Source organism: Patagioenas fasciata, chromosome 2 (genome assembly GCF_037038585.1).
Source record: "Patagioenas fasciata isolate bPatFas1 chromosome 2, bPatFas1.hap1, whole genome shotgun sequence".
Taxonomy (NCBI): domain Eukaryota; kingdom Metazoa; phylum Chordata; class Aves; order Columbiformes; family Columbidae; genus Patagioenas; species Patagioenas fasciata.
Genome location: NC_092521.1, coordinates 36,215,426 through 36,235,100, shown reverse-complemented (window position 1 = coordinate 36,235,100; position 19,675 = coordinate 36,215,426). Strand labels below are relative to the sequence as shown.

At 39.8% G+C, this 19,675-nt stretch overlaps 1 protein-coding gene across 12 annotated transcripts in view; it reads left to right on the top strand.

Moving 5' to 3' along the window:
• Nucleotides 1–19,675, top strand: part of SULF1 (sulfatase 1) — a 124,915-nt gene that overhangs the window by 75,554 nt on the left and 29,686 nt on the right. For all 12 annotated transcript variants that reach the window (XM_071804030.1, XM_071804025.1, XM_071804028.1 and 9 more), the window contains 7 exons: nucleotides 3,065–3,216; nucleotides 5,245–5,414; nucleotides 16,148–16,298; nucleotides 17,267–17,442; nucleotides 18,007–18,135; nucleotides 18,402–18,458; nucleotides 19,428–19,557. In XM_071804030.1, the coding sequence (XP_071660131.1) occupies nucleotides 3,065–3,216; nucleotides 5,245–5,414; nucleotides 16,148–16,298; nucleotides 17,267–17,442; nucleotides 18,007–18,135; nucleotides 18,402–18,458; nucleotides 19,428–19,557 (965 nt within the window). The remainder of the gene's footprint in view (nucleotides 1–3,064; nucleotides 3,217–5,244; nucleotides 5,415–16,147; nucleotides 16,299–17,266; nucleotides 17,443–18,006; nucleotides 18,136–18,401; nucleotides 18,459–19,427; nucleotides 19,558–19,675) is intronic.

Below are 19,675 nucleotides of genomic sequence, written 5' to 3'. Positions count from 1 at the left end.
GCACTGAAATATGGGGTTCAGGGGGCCAAGAGGGAGCTAACAAAACATTATTAAAGTTAGAAAATTAAGCAATCTAAAACAAGGAAATTCCAAGATGAACTGGTCCCTGCCAGCTCCAAGCCTCCCTTTCCTTTTCTAAATTCAGTTCATCTTTTCTCATCCTTATGCCCCAGGTCATTTCTTCTCTGCATTTTGTGCTAGTGGCTTTCTTTCAGGTAATGCCTGAATTTCAAAAGAGACAGGAGAGAAAGAAGCTGAATGTTCTTTGTTCTAATGCCAAACTGAAACCCTAGGGACTTTCTCAGGTCCATAAAGGAACGCCCTACAGTGACATTAAACTGAGAAGCTGTAGTAAGTCTTTCCTGATCATCTATGTGCTACAGTTTTTCAGAGTGTTAGAGAAGCTTCTTTTCCCTAGGTTTCCTGTAGCAGAGACTGAGGCATGGATTCCAGAAATTCTTCTTCGCCATTTTGATTCAGATTTTCATAGCCACCTCTGTTATCTACAAATGTACTACATCAAAACCTACAAACACTAGAACCTCTTAGAGAAAATCTTGCCAATGGTTTTTAAAGGGGCAAATGCATTTATATTTCCCTAGCCTTTTCCTTGGAAAATGCTGAACTGTTTGGCTAAAATGTTCCATAGAGTAAAACGGAGCCTGAGTCAGATAGTATGGAAACTATCATCCCTAATGATTGAAGTTTGGCAAGACTGTGAATAGCAGAGTTCAGGTCTCAGTATTAGTCAATCTTAATTATAGGTGGGGCATTCAAACCATCCTACATGATAAATTGCCATAACTTCCATTTCACAGCTTGTAAGCCTCTGATCTTTGTGGGAGGCAGGTTGGCAGTGGAGTCCTTTACAGATGAGTGTAGCACACAGACGTTTCCCAAGGTCACGCAGTAGCTGCTGGAGGATCTGGAATGGCATTCAGGAGGGCTAACCTCAGATCTCCCCTGTAACCACAGACCATCTTTGATTTTGCTTGACTCAGTAATGCTTCCTTTCAGTTACATCACTCTCCCATGCTTTTCTTCACTGTTGTCTCTCTCCGACTTCTCTTCCCTTTCTTCTCCTTGCTTGGCTTCACTTCCCACAGTATTTCAGCCTTTACCCTTACACTTTCCCTGGACATCTGACTGTCTGAGAGTTTAACACAGTTTGGTTGCCTTAGAGTAGAGGTGTGGTGTACATTCCAGGAGGCAGTGGTGCTGAGCGTTTATTCCCTCCCCATGGTCGCCTTCTTCACCTCAAGCTTCCTAACTTCTGTTTGGCCTTGGGAGGAAAAAGTAAGAGAAGCTGGGCTGCTTTCTTGGTGGCTGTGGGAGGAAGAGCTGCATTTGTTTATATGTCACATTCCGCATGGTGTAGGAAAGCAACATTATCTATGACTAACCTCTGGTTAGTGACATTTAGCAGTTATATGATTTGATTGCACGATATTTATGTTGACTCAGACAAGTCTTAATTATGAACATTTTTCCACCAGTTTTCCCAGGAAGTTCAGCATGCCCACATCAATCAGATCTGAATTATTTATGCCCTTCCACAAATGTGCTTTCTTTTCAGTTAGGTTGAATGTGTCTAGGTCAAATGTGAGGTTTTCCAAAGTGACTTCATTTCCTAGTAGGAAACAAGTGTGGGGGTTTGACGTGTGTCCCAATGCCCAGCTGAGGCAATGATGCTGGGCAGTAGCTCTCTGTGGGTAGGCCTGACTGGGGGAGCTGGGCTGGCAGTGAGGGCAGGGGCTGCTCACCACCAAAGGGTGCAGTGAGGTGGGCAGCTGTTGCCCAGAGGAGCTCTGTCCTTGGAAAGGGAGATGACTCTGTCTTTCCTTCACCTTCAGGAGCGTCTCATTTTGTGAGCACTGGGAGTAGCTTTGTGCTGGCTGCTGGGGACACAGGCAGCAGACATGCTGGCACAAGTGACCCTCCAAGGGCTTGTAAACCTCAAGAAAATTAAAAATGCAAATAATGAAGTTACTCAGATACCTCAATAACTTGCTGGGACTGAACCGGAGCTAACAAATGCTTAAAAGCCCAAGTTGCAGGCCCGGTGAAGTGTTTTGTCACTGCACTTCATAGGCAGTGGAAAGCAGGGCAGAGCTATCCAAAAATGATGTTCTTATCCAGGCCAAAGACCATACACAAGCAGCTAAAGAGCTTCCATATGTCCCTAGAAGCAACATGGCTGTGTGTACCAGGGTGTCATGCCAGCATTAATTTGCTCTCTCAAAGACATTTGGCCAGCTTTTCGTGTCTGTTTATCTTTGGCACAAGCAATTCAAAACTCCCAGGTAGCTGGGAGCTCGCTGCATTGTGAGATGGTTTTTCATTTTACTTCCTTGCAGAGGAATTGGCATGAAAACCTGCAAACCCTCCTGGGCCTGACAGCGAAGGCTGAAAGTTTCAGTCTGAGTGAGTTCTGGCTTGTCACCTGGAGCTAATGGAAAAAAATACACTTAGTTTGGCAGGCCAGGTAGAGGTAGTTGACCTCCAGGTCTTTGTCTCTTCTTTAGTTTTGCCTTAGAGAAGCTGTAGTAGTAAAGCAGGACAAGAATTCCCTTTTGCTCTACCCAAACATGGCCCTGTGGGATGGAGATCTGGACTTCCCAGACCTTTTATCTAACCAGCAAACAGAGTCAGGTTGCCAAGCCCATACTTTCAAAAGTCAGGAGCCAATCTCCAAAACATCACAGGACTTGCTTAAAACCACAAGGTGCTTCTCAGATGTTTCCTCCGGGGAGTGTTTTTATTCTGTTTTCAAGTGAAAACCAAGAGAAACACTTTCATTCTCGAAGAAAAAAATGTAAGCACTAGATTCTAAACAATTAAGAAGAAAACTTGAAGTCACAAAGGCTTTCAACTTTCATAAAACCTCTGGAAATAACTTAATTTCAACACCCTCTAAGGTATAAAAGGAACATTTTTGACAGTGACTCTGACTCATTCTAACACATTTTGTCTTCATTCATGTGTGCTTTTGACTCAGACTAAAAGACTTGGATTGTAAAGTTTCATATGTGTGTGTGTGTTTGTTTGTTTTTTACCTTCACAGCTTTTTTTGGGAAATACCTCAACGAATACAATGGCAGCTACATCCCTCCTGGGTGGAGAGAGTGGGTTGGATTAGTGAAGAACTCTCGCTTCTATAATTACACTATTTCTCGCAATGGTAACAAAGAGAAGCATGGATTTGATTATGCAAAGGTATTTTCCAAACTCATAAATGTTGCATCATTAATCCATACAAAAATCATTTTCAGATAATTAATAAATCAGATAATTAATTAATTAACCAACTACAACCAAGAAATGGAGGTGTCATTTTCTCTCCAGGGCATTGGAGATCAATTTCTGCATAAGAATATTAATCACTCAATGGAAGAAAGTTTCCAAGGGCTCTTCAGTGCAGCCTGGTGATTCCTCCCTCTCACTCTGCTAGAAAGGGATGGTTGGGTGGTAGAAGCAAGCAGTGCATAAAGGTCATTTCCTAAAATACTTGTGGCCTTTGTGCTATCAAACTTTAAAGTTAGTTGGGTGTTGTGAGCAATTACCCACAAAAGAAACCTTAGTTAATGCTGGTTTCTGTTATACTGTGCACATCAGAAAAAGTCTGTGTGCCTGCAGTGTCAGACTCCGGATATGACTATGAGAATAGATAAGCACAAGAACACAGTCGTGGAAAACTTGAGAGCTTGTTTGTGCTCTTGACAAAGTTTGGAAAGTATGCCAAGGTGATCTGCCCACTGCCATGAAGTTTCTCGGAAAGGCTTAGGAGCGCAGTTTGCAGACTTTCCAGCCCTCAGAAAGCAATCTGGAATTTCCTCAGACTGTAGCTCACGGAAGATGATACAGATGTTGCAGCTGTGGTTTCTGACCCGTGTAATGAGGTTTCATTGGAAGCTCACGATGCCTGTTTCTGATTTCCCCACTCGTAGAAATTACATGATACTGATTATATATTTATAGAGAGTCAAAAAAAAAAAGAAAAAGAAAATAAAGAATATTGGTTAGTTATACATTCCTTACACACCCTGCATATGTAGCTAGAATAAACAGGGAAATAGGAGGGGAGTGGATGTTTTGGGACAACAGTCATACAGGCATTTCACTTGAACAGACCACAAAACCAAAAATTATCACAACCCTGGTGCCTTGCACTTCTTACCCATTTTCTAAACTGAAAGGTCACTGGCTGACTCTTCTGTATCCTTGCAGGGTTGTAGCAACCAGGGCTGCCGTGTGTGCTCTAAGCACGATACAGGAGAGGGGTTGGGGGCAGGGGGAACAGTGAGGGGGCAAGAAGGTCACAGCTGGTGGGCTTGTCCTAGCACTGACATGAGACACAGACCTGGTCCCTCAGGCTCTGCTTTTGCAGCTGTTCAGGGCCTCGAATCCACAACATATGATTAGTCATGCCTGGAAGTGCTTGAAATTACTAACATTGTCTCAGCACTTTCTCAATGAAGCTCGCACTAGACCTCCAGGCCAACAGCGAATGCTCCAAGGTGGCAGGTGGTTTAATTTAAGTTTTCATCTTTTTTCTTAGTTCCATTTCCTCCCTTCCTCTTGTATACTTCCATTTGCCACCTTGGCTGTGGGTTAAGTCAGTTTATTAGCGAGCCACAACCTTAATCTCAGCAGCTGCACTGCTTAAAGTTGCACAATTAAATGAACAGAGCCTGCAGGAATTCAACTGCTCTCTGCATTCTCATTTGCAATTTCTTTGATAAAGATTTTTGCAATTTGTTGCCTGTTGGAGTTTTCTTCCACTTTGTAGATATGCAATAGTATATTCTGAACAAAGAGCATGCAAGAATTGTTTATGTAAACAGAAAACCAACGTAAGTGCCAATGATTTCTTGCGGTTAGGAGCCATTGCCTTGTGAAGCATATGTTACTTCAAGAAGCATGCATTTGTCAGTATAGTCTGTAATTTTAAATGTTGCTTAGCATTATATTACAAAATCTGGTAATCATATTTATTTAATGCCTTCTGTTGTTTCTGATTTGCAAAATACTGCCTCATTTTCTATGGCCTCACCTGCTTAAGAAAATAATTACTGCTCAGTCTCCCCTATGCTCCCTCGAATCATACATCTCTTTGATGGTATGTTTTTACTTCCTGATCTGAGCTTTAACGAGGACTTGAGAATAACATAATAACATGATCGTATGTGATCTAATTAATCATGCACTTTGTAACTTTTGCTTTGTGTTAACCGTATGTTCCAGGACTACTTCACAGACCTAATCACTAATGAGAGCATTAATTACTTCAGAATGTCTAAGAGGATATATCCCCATAGGCCCATAATGATGGTCATCAGCCATGCTGCACCCCACGGCCCCGAGGATTCAGCACCGCAGTTCTCAGAGCTCTACCCCAACGCTTCACAGCATATGTAAGTCAAAATCACACTCTGCTCGACCCACTCCTTGTATCTGCTTCTTGTGAGGTATTTGTTTATGGAGATGCTGTACGGACAGAGAATTCAAATATAAGAAACCTATAGTAAGTGGTGAATGTTTGCTTGTTTCTTTTACCGTGCTTGTTCCTTTCAGGGAGGGCAGGGGGGGGGAAGAATGACAGCTCTGACCATTATTAAAACAGAGAGAGGCTCTTTTCCTCCTGGGAAGTTGTGGGAGATTAAAAGGTCAGTATTTGGCTTTGTAAGGGCAGCTTCTTACAATACCCTGAAAATATGTAGACACAGGTCAGGATCTGTTGGGAAGATATTACTTCCTTCGTCATCCTCTTAAGATATGAGTTTACTGGGCTCTAATTAACTGAGTGCATTGAGAGGAAAAAACACTCTTTTGCAGCCTTTGAGTGCATCAGATTGGTTTATAGACTAGATACTGGCTGATTCCCAAAACAACCTATTAGACTGCATTTTCAAATAACATGCTTACTCTTTTCTAGTGATTATACTATAATAATAAAAAAAACAAAAAAACAAAAAACAAAAACCAAAAACATAACAAACACACAAACCTCTTCATTCTGTTTTTAGAACTGAGGCCAACTTAGAGTAAAAATCTGAGGACAGTCCTGGATTTAACAGCTTTCTTTATAACTTCAGTATGCTGGGTCCATTTCCTCATAATGACGTGATAGGGGAGCTTGCCATCTCCCTTCTGTCTACCGTAGGCATGAGGATCGCTCTTCCCATTTCTGCTTAAAAAAATGTCTTTGCACCTCCTTCTGTACAGAAAACAAAACAAAACACAATAAAATAAAATATTTTAGCTGGATTGAGGAGGAATCAATTTCATCACACTGTGGAAAAGCTCTATGGTCTACAAATTGCACTTTGGCCACTCTGCAGTGGGTGACATACAAGGATGTGTTTGGTAGTTACATTAACTAGTTTAAAATTGGCAGGTGTAGCAACTGCTGCATAAACTGTATGCGTAAATTGATCATTAGTTTAGGTCAGAAACAGATTTGTTGTTCATGGCACATGGTTAAATATTTCTTAGTTTCTGTGATTTTTTTATCCCCTTACTGACTGTTGCTTTCTAGATATGCCACTTTTCGTGACCTTACATTCTTTATTTTTCTTATTCTACATTCTCAACAATCCCACATTCCTCAGACTAGACTTTACAAGTAATGAAAACCAGTCAGCAATGTTTCAGAGTTATTTAGATATTCAGGGTAATTCCTACCTGCATAGAGAAGTGATGAGATCGATATTTTAGTTTGTAAATATTCACTTGAAAAGATAGCTGATCCTGAAGTTGTCATCGTGAGGAACTGTTATATTATTGTGTCCTAAAGGTAAGATCAGAAAGACTTAAAAACATGGAATATTGAATTGCATGAAAGATTGTTCTAACTCATTATCTGGAATTATGTGCTACAGCAGAAAGCAGAAGAGAATACTTCGGGTTTAAAAAAAAACAACAACAGAAACAACAACAAACAAAAACCAAAACCAAACCAACCAATCAAAAAAGACCACCAAAACAAAACTATAAAAACCCCACAAACAAGAAAGACTCCTTTTCCCTGTTTTTCCAGCTTCTGAAAATCACCAGTTTAAGTGAAGCGTCCAGGCCGCTGTGCCCCATTATCTTTGCATCGGTCTGATCTCTTTTTGAACTGTGGTGGCAGCCCCAATATCATGCAGCAACAAGTCCCTGTGTCACCCTATGCACTGGGGACAAAGGACCACCTTTTCTCTCCTTCTAAACCTGGAGCTTGCTCATGCTGCCAGTGTCCCCTACTTCCTGTCCTGTGAGGAATAATGAATAGTCACCACATAAATTTAATGTATGTCTCACATGCCTTCTTTCAATCACCTCTTTTCGTAGGAAGAGAGTTATATCTGTTTGTTCTCACTCCTTTCAACAGATTGCTTCACGCTTAGTGGCACAGATTGCTTGGCCTCAGGCAAGCCATCCTGTCTGCTGATGGACAATCAGTCATACAGGAGAGTAGGATTCAAACTGTTTCTGCTTGGCTGTGGGGACCATGTTTGGAAGAAAACCACTGAATCATTGTATCTCACCCTAGCTCACCTCAGGCCAAAGGAAATCATTTTAGGCTCCATGCTCACTGTCTTCTGATAAAAGGGTGTTTATCATGCTCTTCACGTTTCTACTACTTGGTGTTTTCAGCCTACTTGTTTTCTAACTTGTGCTGCTAGGACCAATGGGTTTAGTTAGTCTCCAAAATTTTAACCACCTCTCCATCCCATACAGGTTGCATGTCACCTGTAAAGATCAAGCAAAGATCCTAATTATGTGTTTGCAGGCTTAGTTTCGTTTGAGTACTTGTGTAAAATAATTTTTATTTGCATGAACTCCTGAGGTCTAAATACCTCTCTCAGCTAGGCTATTTGTGTAAAAGCCCAGAACATAAGACTCAGCTGTGCTTCTCCCTGTCTTCTGGTGTTACTGATTTTTTGGCAACCTTCTTGCAAAGAGTTTTTTCTTTAGTGACCTCATGAGATCCTTGCTCGGTTGTTTTGTGTTTCTTATTGCACTGACTGAGTACATGTGTTAGAGTTTACTCTGTAGACTAAGAAATGAGACAAATGGAAGATAAACTGACAATTTGGGTGGCTGAAGCCTCCAAATAACTGATTTCTCTAGCAAAAATGTTAGCAATGTGTTCTAAAAGATATATGAAGTTCAGTTCTCACAGAAGCATTAGGTACTCCATGTGAAGACAGCACAAGAACAATAAAATCCCTCCTGCCAAGGTTTGTGTAAGTTGAATGTTTAACCCTTAGGTTTTCTTCCTTGGTGGTCAAGCACCATTCAAATCTCTTTCTTTCTGACCTTGGGTGACAGCCATCTGACCTTGGATTTTGTTTTTAAAAATGTAGTTGCTATATCATGTTACTGTAACGCCTACCTCCAACAAAGAAGGGAGACCAGGTCAAAAAAACTTCTTGCTGGCTTTACAAACTGAGATGGAAGGTTATACCTACAAACCAAGGATTAAGATGGCCTGTCAACCACATGTGAGGGGAAGTTTTGCTTAAAAGAACAGTAGCTGAAGCAAACCCTTAAGTTACATGATGTTTCTTTGCTGGTAAAGTGCCGGTCTTTTGATTGACATACTGCCTTTATAAATTTAACAGAAAAAAACAAAACAAAAACAACAACAAAAAAGTTTGTTTAGAAGAAGTTTTCCACTTGCACATATAAAGAAGGGAGCAGCTGCATTCAGGAAATACTCTAGTTCAGGGAGACTTCTACCCTCAAATGTGGGCATCCATCAGTCTCGTTTCCCGCTTAACAACACAGAAAGTAGAAAATCAAATTAATGCAGCAGTAACACTTGTAAGATTCATGAAAATCCCATTGAAGCCAAAAAGAAAAGCAAGAATTGCTGTCACCTTACAATGCTGTCCTCCTCAGTACAAAGAGCCTGCTGGAGTGCCATGAGAAGTCTTACAAGGACAAGGCAGGTAATGATGTATAGACTGTTTAACCATTAATTTAAAATGATCCCTGTTAATTCTCATTAGCTCCAGTTTATCTTGAAATACAGACTGTATCATACTGGAAGAAACAGACAGTCTATTGGTTTTAAGCATCCAATTTCCCTCCCAAACTCCCACCTTTCCTCCCTTTAAAATATGTCCTATTTCTGACATCTAAAAATATTTCTGAAACTTTATGCTGGCTGCTATCACCACAGTGAGTGGGATATTTTCTGAAAATAAATCATACTAATGCATGTACTCTAGTTATGTCCAGAAGTTTTTTCTGTGGAAGAAAGTGGGACTGGAGATGATGTACTAGATGAAAGCAACACATAGATTTTTGCTGTCGTACTGAACATCATCTCTTGGGGAGCAGGGTTGCTAGACCTTTGGAAATTCTCTGTTAAATATGAAGTGATGACACAAGAGATGGCTCTCTAGGTGTCCCTGGCAGCCGTCACAGGAGAATCTTGTTCCATCAGACAGCTGAGCAGGAAAGCTCTGACTCAAAGGATGCTCTAATGAAAGCCTGAATTCTCATTTATGCTCAGGGCCTCTGGCACTTTAACTTCCCTTTAGCGTCCAGTGTGAACCAGTCTTAAGGGAACTGTGAATCAGATCTAAGCTGTTTAAAAGTTGTGAAGTAAACAAACATTAAAAGCAAAAATCTGTGGGAGACAGGTTTACTGAAGAATGTGAAAAATGGAATTCTGAAACACTGCTGACTATGCTGAGTTAAAGATCTTTCAGCTGGCAGGAGGACAGAAAACCAGATTTTGTGGTTACCTGGAAGCATTCTTATTGCCAGGCTGAATATCTTAGGAAGAACAGCTAGAAATGGTATCCGGGAAGAAACTGGAAAGCTTTCCAAGGTAATGTGAGAAAAGGTAGATGATACGAAAGGTAGAGCTTTAGATTTCCATTTAAAGATAGTATGAAGGTTTCTGAATGACTGGGTCTGGTGGTAGCAGTGTGTTTGCAGCAGCAGAGCATGAAGAGCAATGCAGTTGCATCTCCAAATCCCCAGAACAGTCTTAACTGTGAGTTTGAGATGTGAGATGCCTGCGTTCAGGGTGCCATCAAGTCACTGAGGCTGAGTCTCAAACACCTGCCAGTTACAGCAATATTTCTTGTAATGTGGATACTCACTCATTAGAGTAGGATCATACATTTGCATCAGTAATAAATCTTGACATGTCAGTGTGTCTTGTCACGGCTGGCCTGAGGCCCACTTGGGCTCCTGACTTCGGGATAAATAATCAAAATCATCACACACATCATTGTGAGCAGGACTTTAAGCAAGACTAGAAGAAATGCTGTGACAGAGAAATGTGGTAAGATGCTAGTTACCCAATTAACTTCTGCAGCAGGGTCATAAAATAAAAAGGTGTTATATTTAACAGGTAACAAAATTTTTCTTCTTTATTCCAAAATATAGCAGTTGTGTTACTCTTCAGGAGTGAAACTTTCTTACCTCACATACCGAGATGTATAAATATCCCTGAGTTTAAAACATTCTCCTTTTAAAAGGCAGCAAAATAGACCCAGAATGGTGAAATTTAACTTCTTATTAATGCTGACCATGCCACTGGTCATATTTTTTTGACTTTTAGTTTTGTCCAGAACTTAGGCTGCCTGCTTTCGAAGAACAGTGCCTAAGTGTGGGTCTACTTTCCCTGGAAACAAAGGATTTACTTCCTTTGTTTATTTACTCTTTTTCTGAAGAAACATGACTACTTATGCAATGCTTGCTAATCATATTTCTAAGAATAATATAGGTGTTAAATTTATACAGAAACTATTCATTTTTCACTATGAGTTTTAACATAGGTATTATTTTAAAATGTTGTTGACTTCTATTTTTATGAAACAAAAATGTTCCTGGAGCATGTAAGTACTGTATTACTTTCACTAACTGGAGGACTCCCAATCCAAACAGAAGATCAGCCAAACACTTTTGGGATAAAACCCCCCAAGAAGTCTGTGGAATTATTCACAATCGTCATTTTTAAGTGGTATTTTTGTGAACATCATTTTATTTTGTTGGATAAAAGCAGGAGGGAATTAGGAGATTGCAAATAGAGGCAAAGACAGATTTTTAGTATGAGCAATTGAACAAATGTTTGTAAACATGCTTGTTTCTTTCCTTGTTAACCTATCTGAAATGGCAATGTATATATTTAGAACAAACTTTTAGGAAACAACCCCACGGTCCAGTATAAGTTGGGGAACGACCTGTTAGAGAGCAGCGTAGGGGAAAGGGACCTGGGGGTCCTGGTGGACAGCAGGATGACCATGAGCCTGCACTGTGCCCTTGTGGCCAGGAAGGCCAATGGCATCCTGGGGTGTATTAGAAGGGGGGTGGTTAGTAGGTTGAGAGAGGTTCTCCTCCCCCCCTACTCTGCCCTGGTGAGACCACACCTGGAATATTGTGTCCAGTTCTGGGCCCCTTAGTTCAAGAAGGACAGGGAACTGCTGGAGAGAGTCCAGTGCAGGGCAACAAAGATGATCAAGGAGCAGAGCATCTCCCTTATGAGGAAAGGCTGAGGGAGCTGGGTCTCTTTAGTTTGAAGGAGACTGAGGGGTGACCTTATTAATGTTTACAAATATATAAAGGGTGAGTGTCACAAGGATGGAGCCTGTCTAACTTGAAGTTATTATGGTACCTTAGAAGCCAAATAAGATATATTTTAAACTTCAAATTTAAATATACAAATATAGTAAATATGTTGTCAGTAAGAGCAATTAAAATGTGTGACATAAAATGCTTATTTTTCATGTAACTGAAGATTATTGAGGCCTTTCGGATTCAGGCCACAAAGCTGCATGGTGATATCATTACTTTCTTCTCACCATAACTTTAAGTATCTATTTGAACCGATACTTACAGATAAATAAATAGTAGATTTGATGAGGAACAAAAGAGAAAAGATAAAACAGTACTAGTGCTTATAGATATTTACTCCTTCCGTAACCTGTAGAACACTTTGTTATCACCACTGTGGGCTTTCCTGCTGCAGCTTAACAGGTGGTAAATAACCAGTGAATACAATTTCCATGATGTAGCATGAACAAAACAGTGCACGTTGATGCAGAAACATTAAATGCTAACAGAACCCAAACCACACAAGTCATCCCTTTCCTGAGGAAACTGTAATCTAAGCCTAGAGAAGGCTAATACTATTTTTTTTTCAATTGTGCACATAAACTTTATTTACATGGGTTAATGATTATGAAATCACAGGGTGAATTATTTTTCTCATGCTGAGAATGTGTTTATGGGAAAGTGCCTGACTGAGTTTGACATTTTGTATTTTTAAGTATCTGGGATTTGTTTTTGTTGGTTAAACCGGGGATATCAATTTGAAATTTTATAAACCTGACATTTTCTAGTATCGTGCCCAATGCCAGAACAGACCTGCCATCAGTGACAGGAAGTCTCTGTCCAGTAAATTCTGCATAGTATGTCTTGGACAAATGTAAGCGAGCAACTGAGTGATCTAGATTTGCACAAGCTAGTATAGCTACAAGAATGACAAATACTACACCTTTCTTAGTAATCATCTTCTGTTTCAATCCTTACCCTCTCTACAGTTTTAATATTCGTGCAGTATGTTGCTGGTCATTTTAGAACCAACATACATGAAGTGGAACACTTTTTCATGTTGTCTGGTTTTGTAACATGTAAAATGAACTTTCAGTCAGTCTCTGGGCACACATTCAGAAGTTTAAGTGCTTTACTATTTGCTGGTAAACTAACAAGAATGACCTTGAAATCCGAAACTCCTCCTTACTGCACCCTAGGGCAGCATCTGAGCTCTTCAGGGCAGCCCAGCAAAGGCAGACAGGCAGATGAGCTCAGTAGTTCCTTGCCAGACTTAAAGGCCACGAACAACCTGAAAATAATGAAGTGCCTGGCACTGTCTGGTGATCATGGATCAACAAATGTGCTCAGGACAGGACAGCCTTCATGACTGAGAAGAGGCAACAGAGGACGTGGTACATATCTTCAACCTTATATTCCCAGTGCTAAGAGAAAATGAGGAAATGTAGATGTCAGTGTCACTTCACAGCAGTGCTTGTCAATACAGAGCAAAACCTTTCCTGAAAATGGAAGAATAGAAACAGTGACAGACTGTTCCACAATGACTTTCAAAGGCTTATAACAGCTGAACATTTAGTTGATATCTCTGACTGCTTCAAGAAAAAACGTTGTGATAAACAGTTATCACTGACAGGGAAGAGGTCTGTTTACTTGGAAAGGTTTTCATAAATCAGCAATATTCTCCCCAGATTTCACCTCTGTTGTGTTTGTCTGGGGTTTTTTTCCCCGAAAGAAGGCAGACAAAGCTGAGGGCAATGTCAGATCTTGCACCTGACAAGCACTGCCATTCTGGTGGATTTCTGCAAACCACAACAAATGAGTATTCAGGGAACATAGATGACCTGTGGGGGTTTTGGATTCCTTTCTGCCTCTTCCCTAGTACTCTTTTCCCTCCACTTTGGACCCCCATTTCACATTTTTCCGTCAGCCACTGGCACTGGATATTTCACAGAAGGTCTTGTTTCTTGAATTGTCTGGAAGGAAAACTCCACTCTCTCTCTGCCTACTATATTTCTCACCCAGAAAATTCAAAATGCATTTGGAAAGTGTCTGTGAAAGGTTTTAACCACCCTTCTAAACCCTTGAGTGCTGCTTTTGAAGACTATCCATTATGTGGAGGAGACTTCTGACAATGGCCTGGGAACATGAGAGCTGAGCCTGCTTCAGCAGCTGGCTCTCCTTCCTGGCACAGCAGCAGGCTGTCACAGCCACCTCATCCCTCCATCACTGAGGCACTCAGGAGTCCGCTGAAAAAAAACAGGGTTTTGCTGGAAAATGCTGATTAATCAAAACTCAGCTCTTTCTTGGGAAAACATCTCATTTGACAAACTTCCAAAGAAACAGAGGAAAGTTTGCACTGCAAGTATCTTTCTTTTCTGTCAGTGTGATAGGTGACTAAAACTCCTATGACTTGCTTCTACAAGGTTTAAGGCTCCATTGATCCATCTGCTAGGTCTGCTAGCTAGCCAACAACATAGAGGGCTGTGCTCCTCTGTTAATTTTGTGGTAGGATAAACATCCCTTCTAAAAACTAAACTTCAACCGTAGGAAATGTCAAAAATTTTTACTTTTCAACATGAAATAAAAGAATTTCAGCAGAAATGGAATTCTAGTTGATGTCTGTCTTTGCTTAGTATGGAGCTAACATTTCCATACTTCTTAATCTCAAACACAGATCCACAAATCCTGTGAAACCATTGTCTCACTTCATTTTTCCCTTGATGCTAATGCTTAAGCAGGTTAGTCAAAACTACCTGTATGTACTAGAGACATACATATTTCTCAAATCCTACCTGAATTCTCAAAAACGGTCTCCAATTAAAATGTGGACTCCATTAATTTATCCTCAGAATATATAGGAATAGGTTATATGTATGATAGTTGATACAGGAAAATCAACTGCTTCAGTAAAAAACACTGCTTCCACCATTCTGTGATCACATACAACCGCATCAAGAAAAAAGGAAAGCTAAATGAAGGACTGGTCAAAGGTGTGACTTTAAGTTACCAGTATACAATGTTCTGATATCGTCCAGCGCTACCTCTTACAAAAGGACAACTGCACATGCACACTTCTGTGGGAAAACATACCTTTGGGTAATACACATTAAAATTTTCAGTATCTAAACAGTAAACTAATATTGGATTGCATTTTTATTAAAAACTGAAAATAGAGCCATAGAAATCAAATTACTCCAATTACACAACAGCATTTTTTCATTTTCTGTTTACATTTATTTTTCAAAGGTAATGCTACAATATACGTATCATGTACTTCAGTGTACTAGAAAAAATAAAACAGGAAGAATTTCATTAAAACATCAAAGTCTAGATCCGCAAATGTTAGAGAAGGAAACTGCTCATACGTAGGTGAAACTGTCAAAGAATTTTGTTTGGTTTCTCCTCACATTTTAGTTGTCACATATGTCAGTATAAAAACAAGATTGATGGAGAGCTTTTCTACTGTGCATATCTGTACGGCAAATTTGATTGTCATTTTTTGCAGTAACTTTTCTTCAAAGGTGATATATCTGTGAACCTATTCTTGTTTCTTATATGATATCCTTCAAAAAATTTACTGGCTGGGGATAGAACACCTCTCTTAAATCTTTCCTTTGATGTTTGTACCAAGTCCTAAAGCATCTTTCTTTGCTTCACTACAACTCTGTGCCATACTTCTCCTTAGTACTGGTATCCATAGTAGTATTAGGTCAATATTGTTGTCATAGTTCATGTTATGCTGGTAGTGCACTGTGCTTTGCATTCACATTGCCAAAATAACTCCTCCACAATATTTAGTTTATGCATAAATGTTATTTTGGTATGGGTGGAGTTTGCCTGTCTACCACACCACTGGACATCACTGGAATGTACCTCAGGTGAGGGCCAAGGGCAAGTGATGGAGTCAGGGGTGCTGACTGCAGCACTTTCTTAGCTCTTTCCTTCAAGGCCACAATGTGGACTGGTGTCAGAGCTGACCCCGCACCAGGCAGTCAGGCCCAGGGGGGCTGCACTTGGGGTCCTGCAATGCATGTGCTCACCTTTAGTGAGGGGGAAGGGAAAAAAGTCAGTGCTCTCGCTCTTTGGGGTATCTTGAAACCTGATAACTCAATTGTTGCTGTTCTTTGTACTGACTACCACATTTCTTCATCCCACAGGAAAATATCTTTATTGTGAGTTTCATTTATCTTGTGCTAATATAAAGGGAAAGTCCCCAGTGGCAGCATGACAGCAATTTAACTTGATACTAAGGAGTAGTCATATTTGATCTCTGACTTCCTTCGTTTTTCTAGATTTGTTTGAGAAATACATTTTGACATATCCCAAATATTAACATGGATCTGGTAGTGGTCTTTGAGCTTCAAAGAAAGCTCAGAAAGCAAGTAGTTAAATTTTTTTTAGGAAATTACGAAGCTTGGAAACCACTGCAGTGATGTTCCTTGATAGATGACATTAGAAACACCAGATACCACGCGGAATTTGTGATTTAACTGGTTGTTGGCTATTCCAGTGTTAGAGGAGTTCCCACCTTCCTCTGATGCCTGTGGTGCTGCACAACTTTTCAGATCATTTCTTTTCTTCCCAGCACTCCAAGCTATAACTATGCACCAAACATGGATAAGCACTGGATCATGCAGTACACGGGGCCCATGCTGCCTATCCACATGGAGTTTACAAATGTCTTGCAGCGCAAAAGACTTCAGACCCTGATGTCAGTCGACGACTCTATGGAAAGAGTGAGTCCAAGAAACTACTGTGAATGCAAACTTATTAGTCCGTAACAAAACTAAATTAATTCCTTCTTTATGTTCACCAACCACAGCCTGGGGAAAGCTCTTGGGCTACAAAGAATTACTTCCCATATTCCCAGTAGAAATGAATTCTGTTTCTCTGCAACATAATGTCAGGGTCCTTGATTGCTTCTCTTAATTACTGGGTGAATAAACTGACTAATTTCTTTTAAGGAAAAAGTCACTGGGCCTAATATAAAGCCTGGTATTAAGAAAATATGCATCACCTGCGTGTAGACATGGGTAGATGCACTCCCTTCACAGTTTGTCCTTCAGCTGAAATCTGGGAATTGGCAAATCACAGCAACTCAGGTGTCAGTCTGCTAGTGTTTGCAGAAGCTAGGCAATGTAGTGTACAGCTAATTATAAATAATGTGATACATGAACTATTAGCCGTACTTTGCACGACTTTTTGTTCCAAAATCAAGCACCATGACCAAATACCTTCCTCTAGAGAGATTTCTTTAAATTTTAATAAAAATTTACAACCTTTTCCCAAGCCCACAACTGTAAGGAATGAGAAAGTTTTAGACTAACACAGTAAATCAAATCTGAGTACCACTTACCCTAAAGTTGTAGCAGACCTTCTTTTCCCAAGCTGTGTTTCAACACACAATGTCTTTTGGACATACTAATGCAACTACACTAGTATTATCATATTTTGCTATTCTAATTTTCTGGACCTATTTAATTTTACCCTCTGTCAAATGTGAAATTGAACTTGATTTTTTCAGCAGAACAGTAGATAAGCGATTTAAAAATGTCAATCCCCAGAATGTCTGTTTCAACAACCTCATTGATGTCATCTTTTGTTCTGTGAATTTAAGCATGTAAATAAATCATTATACATGATGGTTATGCACAAAACATGTTTTACTACATTTAATTCGGAGTTTTCCTATGCTGTGTTGCAGTTATACCAAATGCTTGCAGAGATGGGAGAACTGGAGAATACCTACATTATTTACACTGCTGACCATGGTTACCATATCGGGCAGTTCGGACTGGTCAAGGGGAAGTCAATGCCATATGACTTTGATATTCGAGTTCCTTTCTTTATTCGCGGTCCAAGTGTAGAGCCGGGATCAGTGTATGTTCTCTTATGTCTCTAGCACAGCTGTTGAACCTCATGTAAAATGTTTCTAAGCAAATGTAATTATCACTCTGTCTAGTTTCATTTCATGAAGGATGTCCTATTATTAGAGAGCAATGGCTCCTGAAAAAGAGGCATATATTTAATTTTGCATATTGTAAATTATAACACAAATGAGAAAGTTGTTTAATATGTAGCCTCGTAGGGATAGGCTTTGGGGTTTGCTTTTAGAAAGTAGGTGTTCATTTTTACTGTTCACCTTCTGGTTTAGCAGAATGGATGGCATCATGCTCTCATTGTCAATGAGATGAGAGTAGTGTGGCTACTTTGCCTTCTTGTTTTATTGTGCTTTGCTTCTTCTCTGTGACGACAGTGTGCAGTACTGACCTGTGTATTCTCAGAACTGTAGCTTTCAAAGAGAATTTTCTAAACTTCGTGTTTTGATACAGCTTTACATCTTCAAAGCCCTGATAAACATTAATTACCATTCTATTTTCAAGAGAATGTGAAGACTTACATATTGAACACATGACAACTATGACCTTTTCTGCTGATTTGCAGAGTGCCTCAGATAGTTCTGAATATTGATCTTGCTCCAACGATTCTGGATATAGCAGGACTTGACACGCCTCCAGATATGGATGGCAAATCTGTCCTAAAGCTTCTGGACTTGGAGAGACCAGGAAACAGGTGGGTACCAACATATTTTTTTTTAGCCAGTTCAGAAGGAAACACCTAAGTAAATCAACAACTGAGTGGAAAAAGAGATTCTATGAAAATTATCTGTGTCATGCCAACAACAGCTTTCACATTGGAAGAGTCTCTTAAATAGCATATCTATAAAATTGCAGGTATAGATAAACAGAGTGGTGTTTGGGGTTTTTTTTAAATAAGTTGTTAATACTAACAGTACTATACATAGGTGCTAGCAGTAAATATTATTATTTTGCTTTCAGGTTTCGAACAAACAAGAAGACCAAAATTTGGCGTGACACATTTCTGGTGGAAAGAGGGTAATTATTAGGGGTGAGAGAGTCTGGGGAGAGCCTGCCTGCTGGGAACACTCTCCTGTACATGCTCTCCTTTCTGCTCCTTCCTCTTCCTTTTTATGGCTATCAAAGTAGTAAAATTTGCAAGCAAACTTACAGGCCTGACTTGTTTCTTAGTTTCCCACCACTGACTTTGCAAGCTGCTGTGCTCCTCAGTCTCTACCTCATGCTTGGAAGCATGCTTTTCTGGCAACTCTTGTAGCATATACCTTCTTTTTCTCTAACATTGTACTTGTGACCACTTATGTCATCATCTAAGTCATTTTCTTTCCAAATCTCTGTTTCAAATCCAGCTGTGCAGAGTCCTCGTATCAAATGATCTTCTATTTTCCATCACATATTGGAAGCATTCTTCATTTTTATTCTAATTCAGAAAAGATTTATGTGTAAATGAGATTTATGACTATAACTGCTCCTCTTTTCATTTCTTCTTTCATTTCTTTACACCCTTGCACCTTGCCAATTACTGCTGTGAAAAATTTCTCTGGGTAAAAATTTTACAGCAATTTCCTTGTGGCAGTGTATAGCTTTACAGATTCTGGAAATCTTCTGTGATGTAGTACAAAACAGTGCATATAAGACACATTGCAATATATAAGATATGGCCCAGCTAGTGCTGGATGAGCATGGAAGCCTTGTAGTCTTTTCAGCTGGGCTTTTCAACCAAGCAAGTACAGCTTCAGCATCTTGCTTTGTGAAAGAACATACATTTATGTATGAATGGTGCTGAACTGTACCAGTTAGACGTATTTCAGCAACCTTTATTTCTCTTTGGGTAATTTCCAGCAAATCACCTGAGCCTTTTTTCACTACATGACCTACACTGAAGGTCAGTAACAGAAATCTCCAAGTAGCTTTGCTTTTCTAGTTGAATACATAATCTCCAGAATTTAGAAGAATATATCTAAATTATTGAACTGTACTTTTTTAAAGCAAATTTCTACGCAAGAAGGAGGAAACCAACAAAAACACTCAGCAGTCTAATCAACTACCAAAATATGAGAGAGTAAAGGAATTATGCCAACAAGCAAGATACCAGACAGCCTGTGAACAACCTGGACAGGTAAGCCACAAACAACTACAATCTTCTGTGTGCCACAGGGAAGTAAGTATTTTTCATTAGAGGTCAAAAGAGTTTGAAGAATTTGGCATTATTCTGAATATCTCCAGAGCAAAGAAAA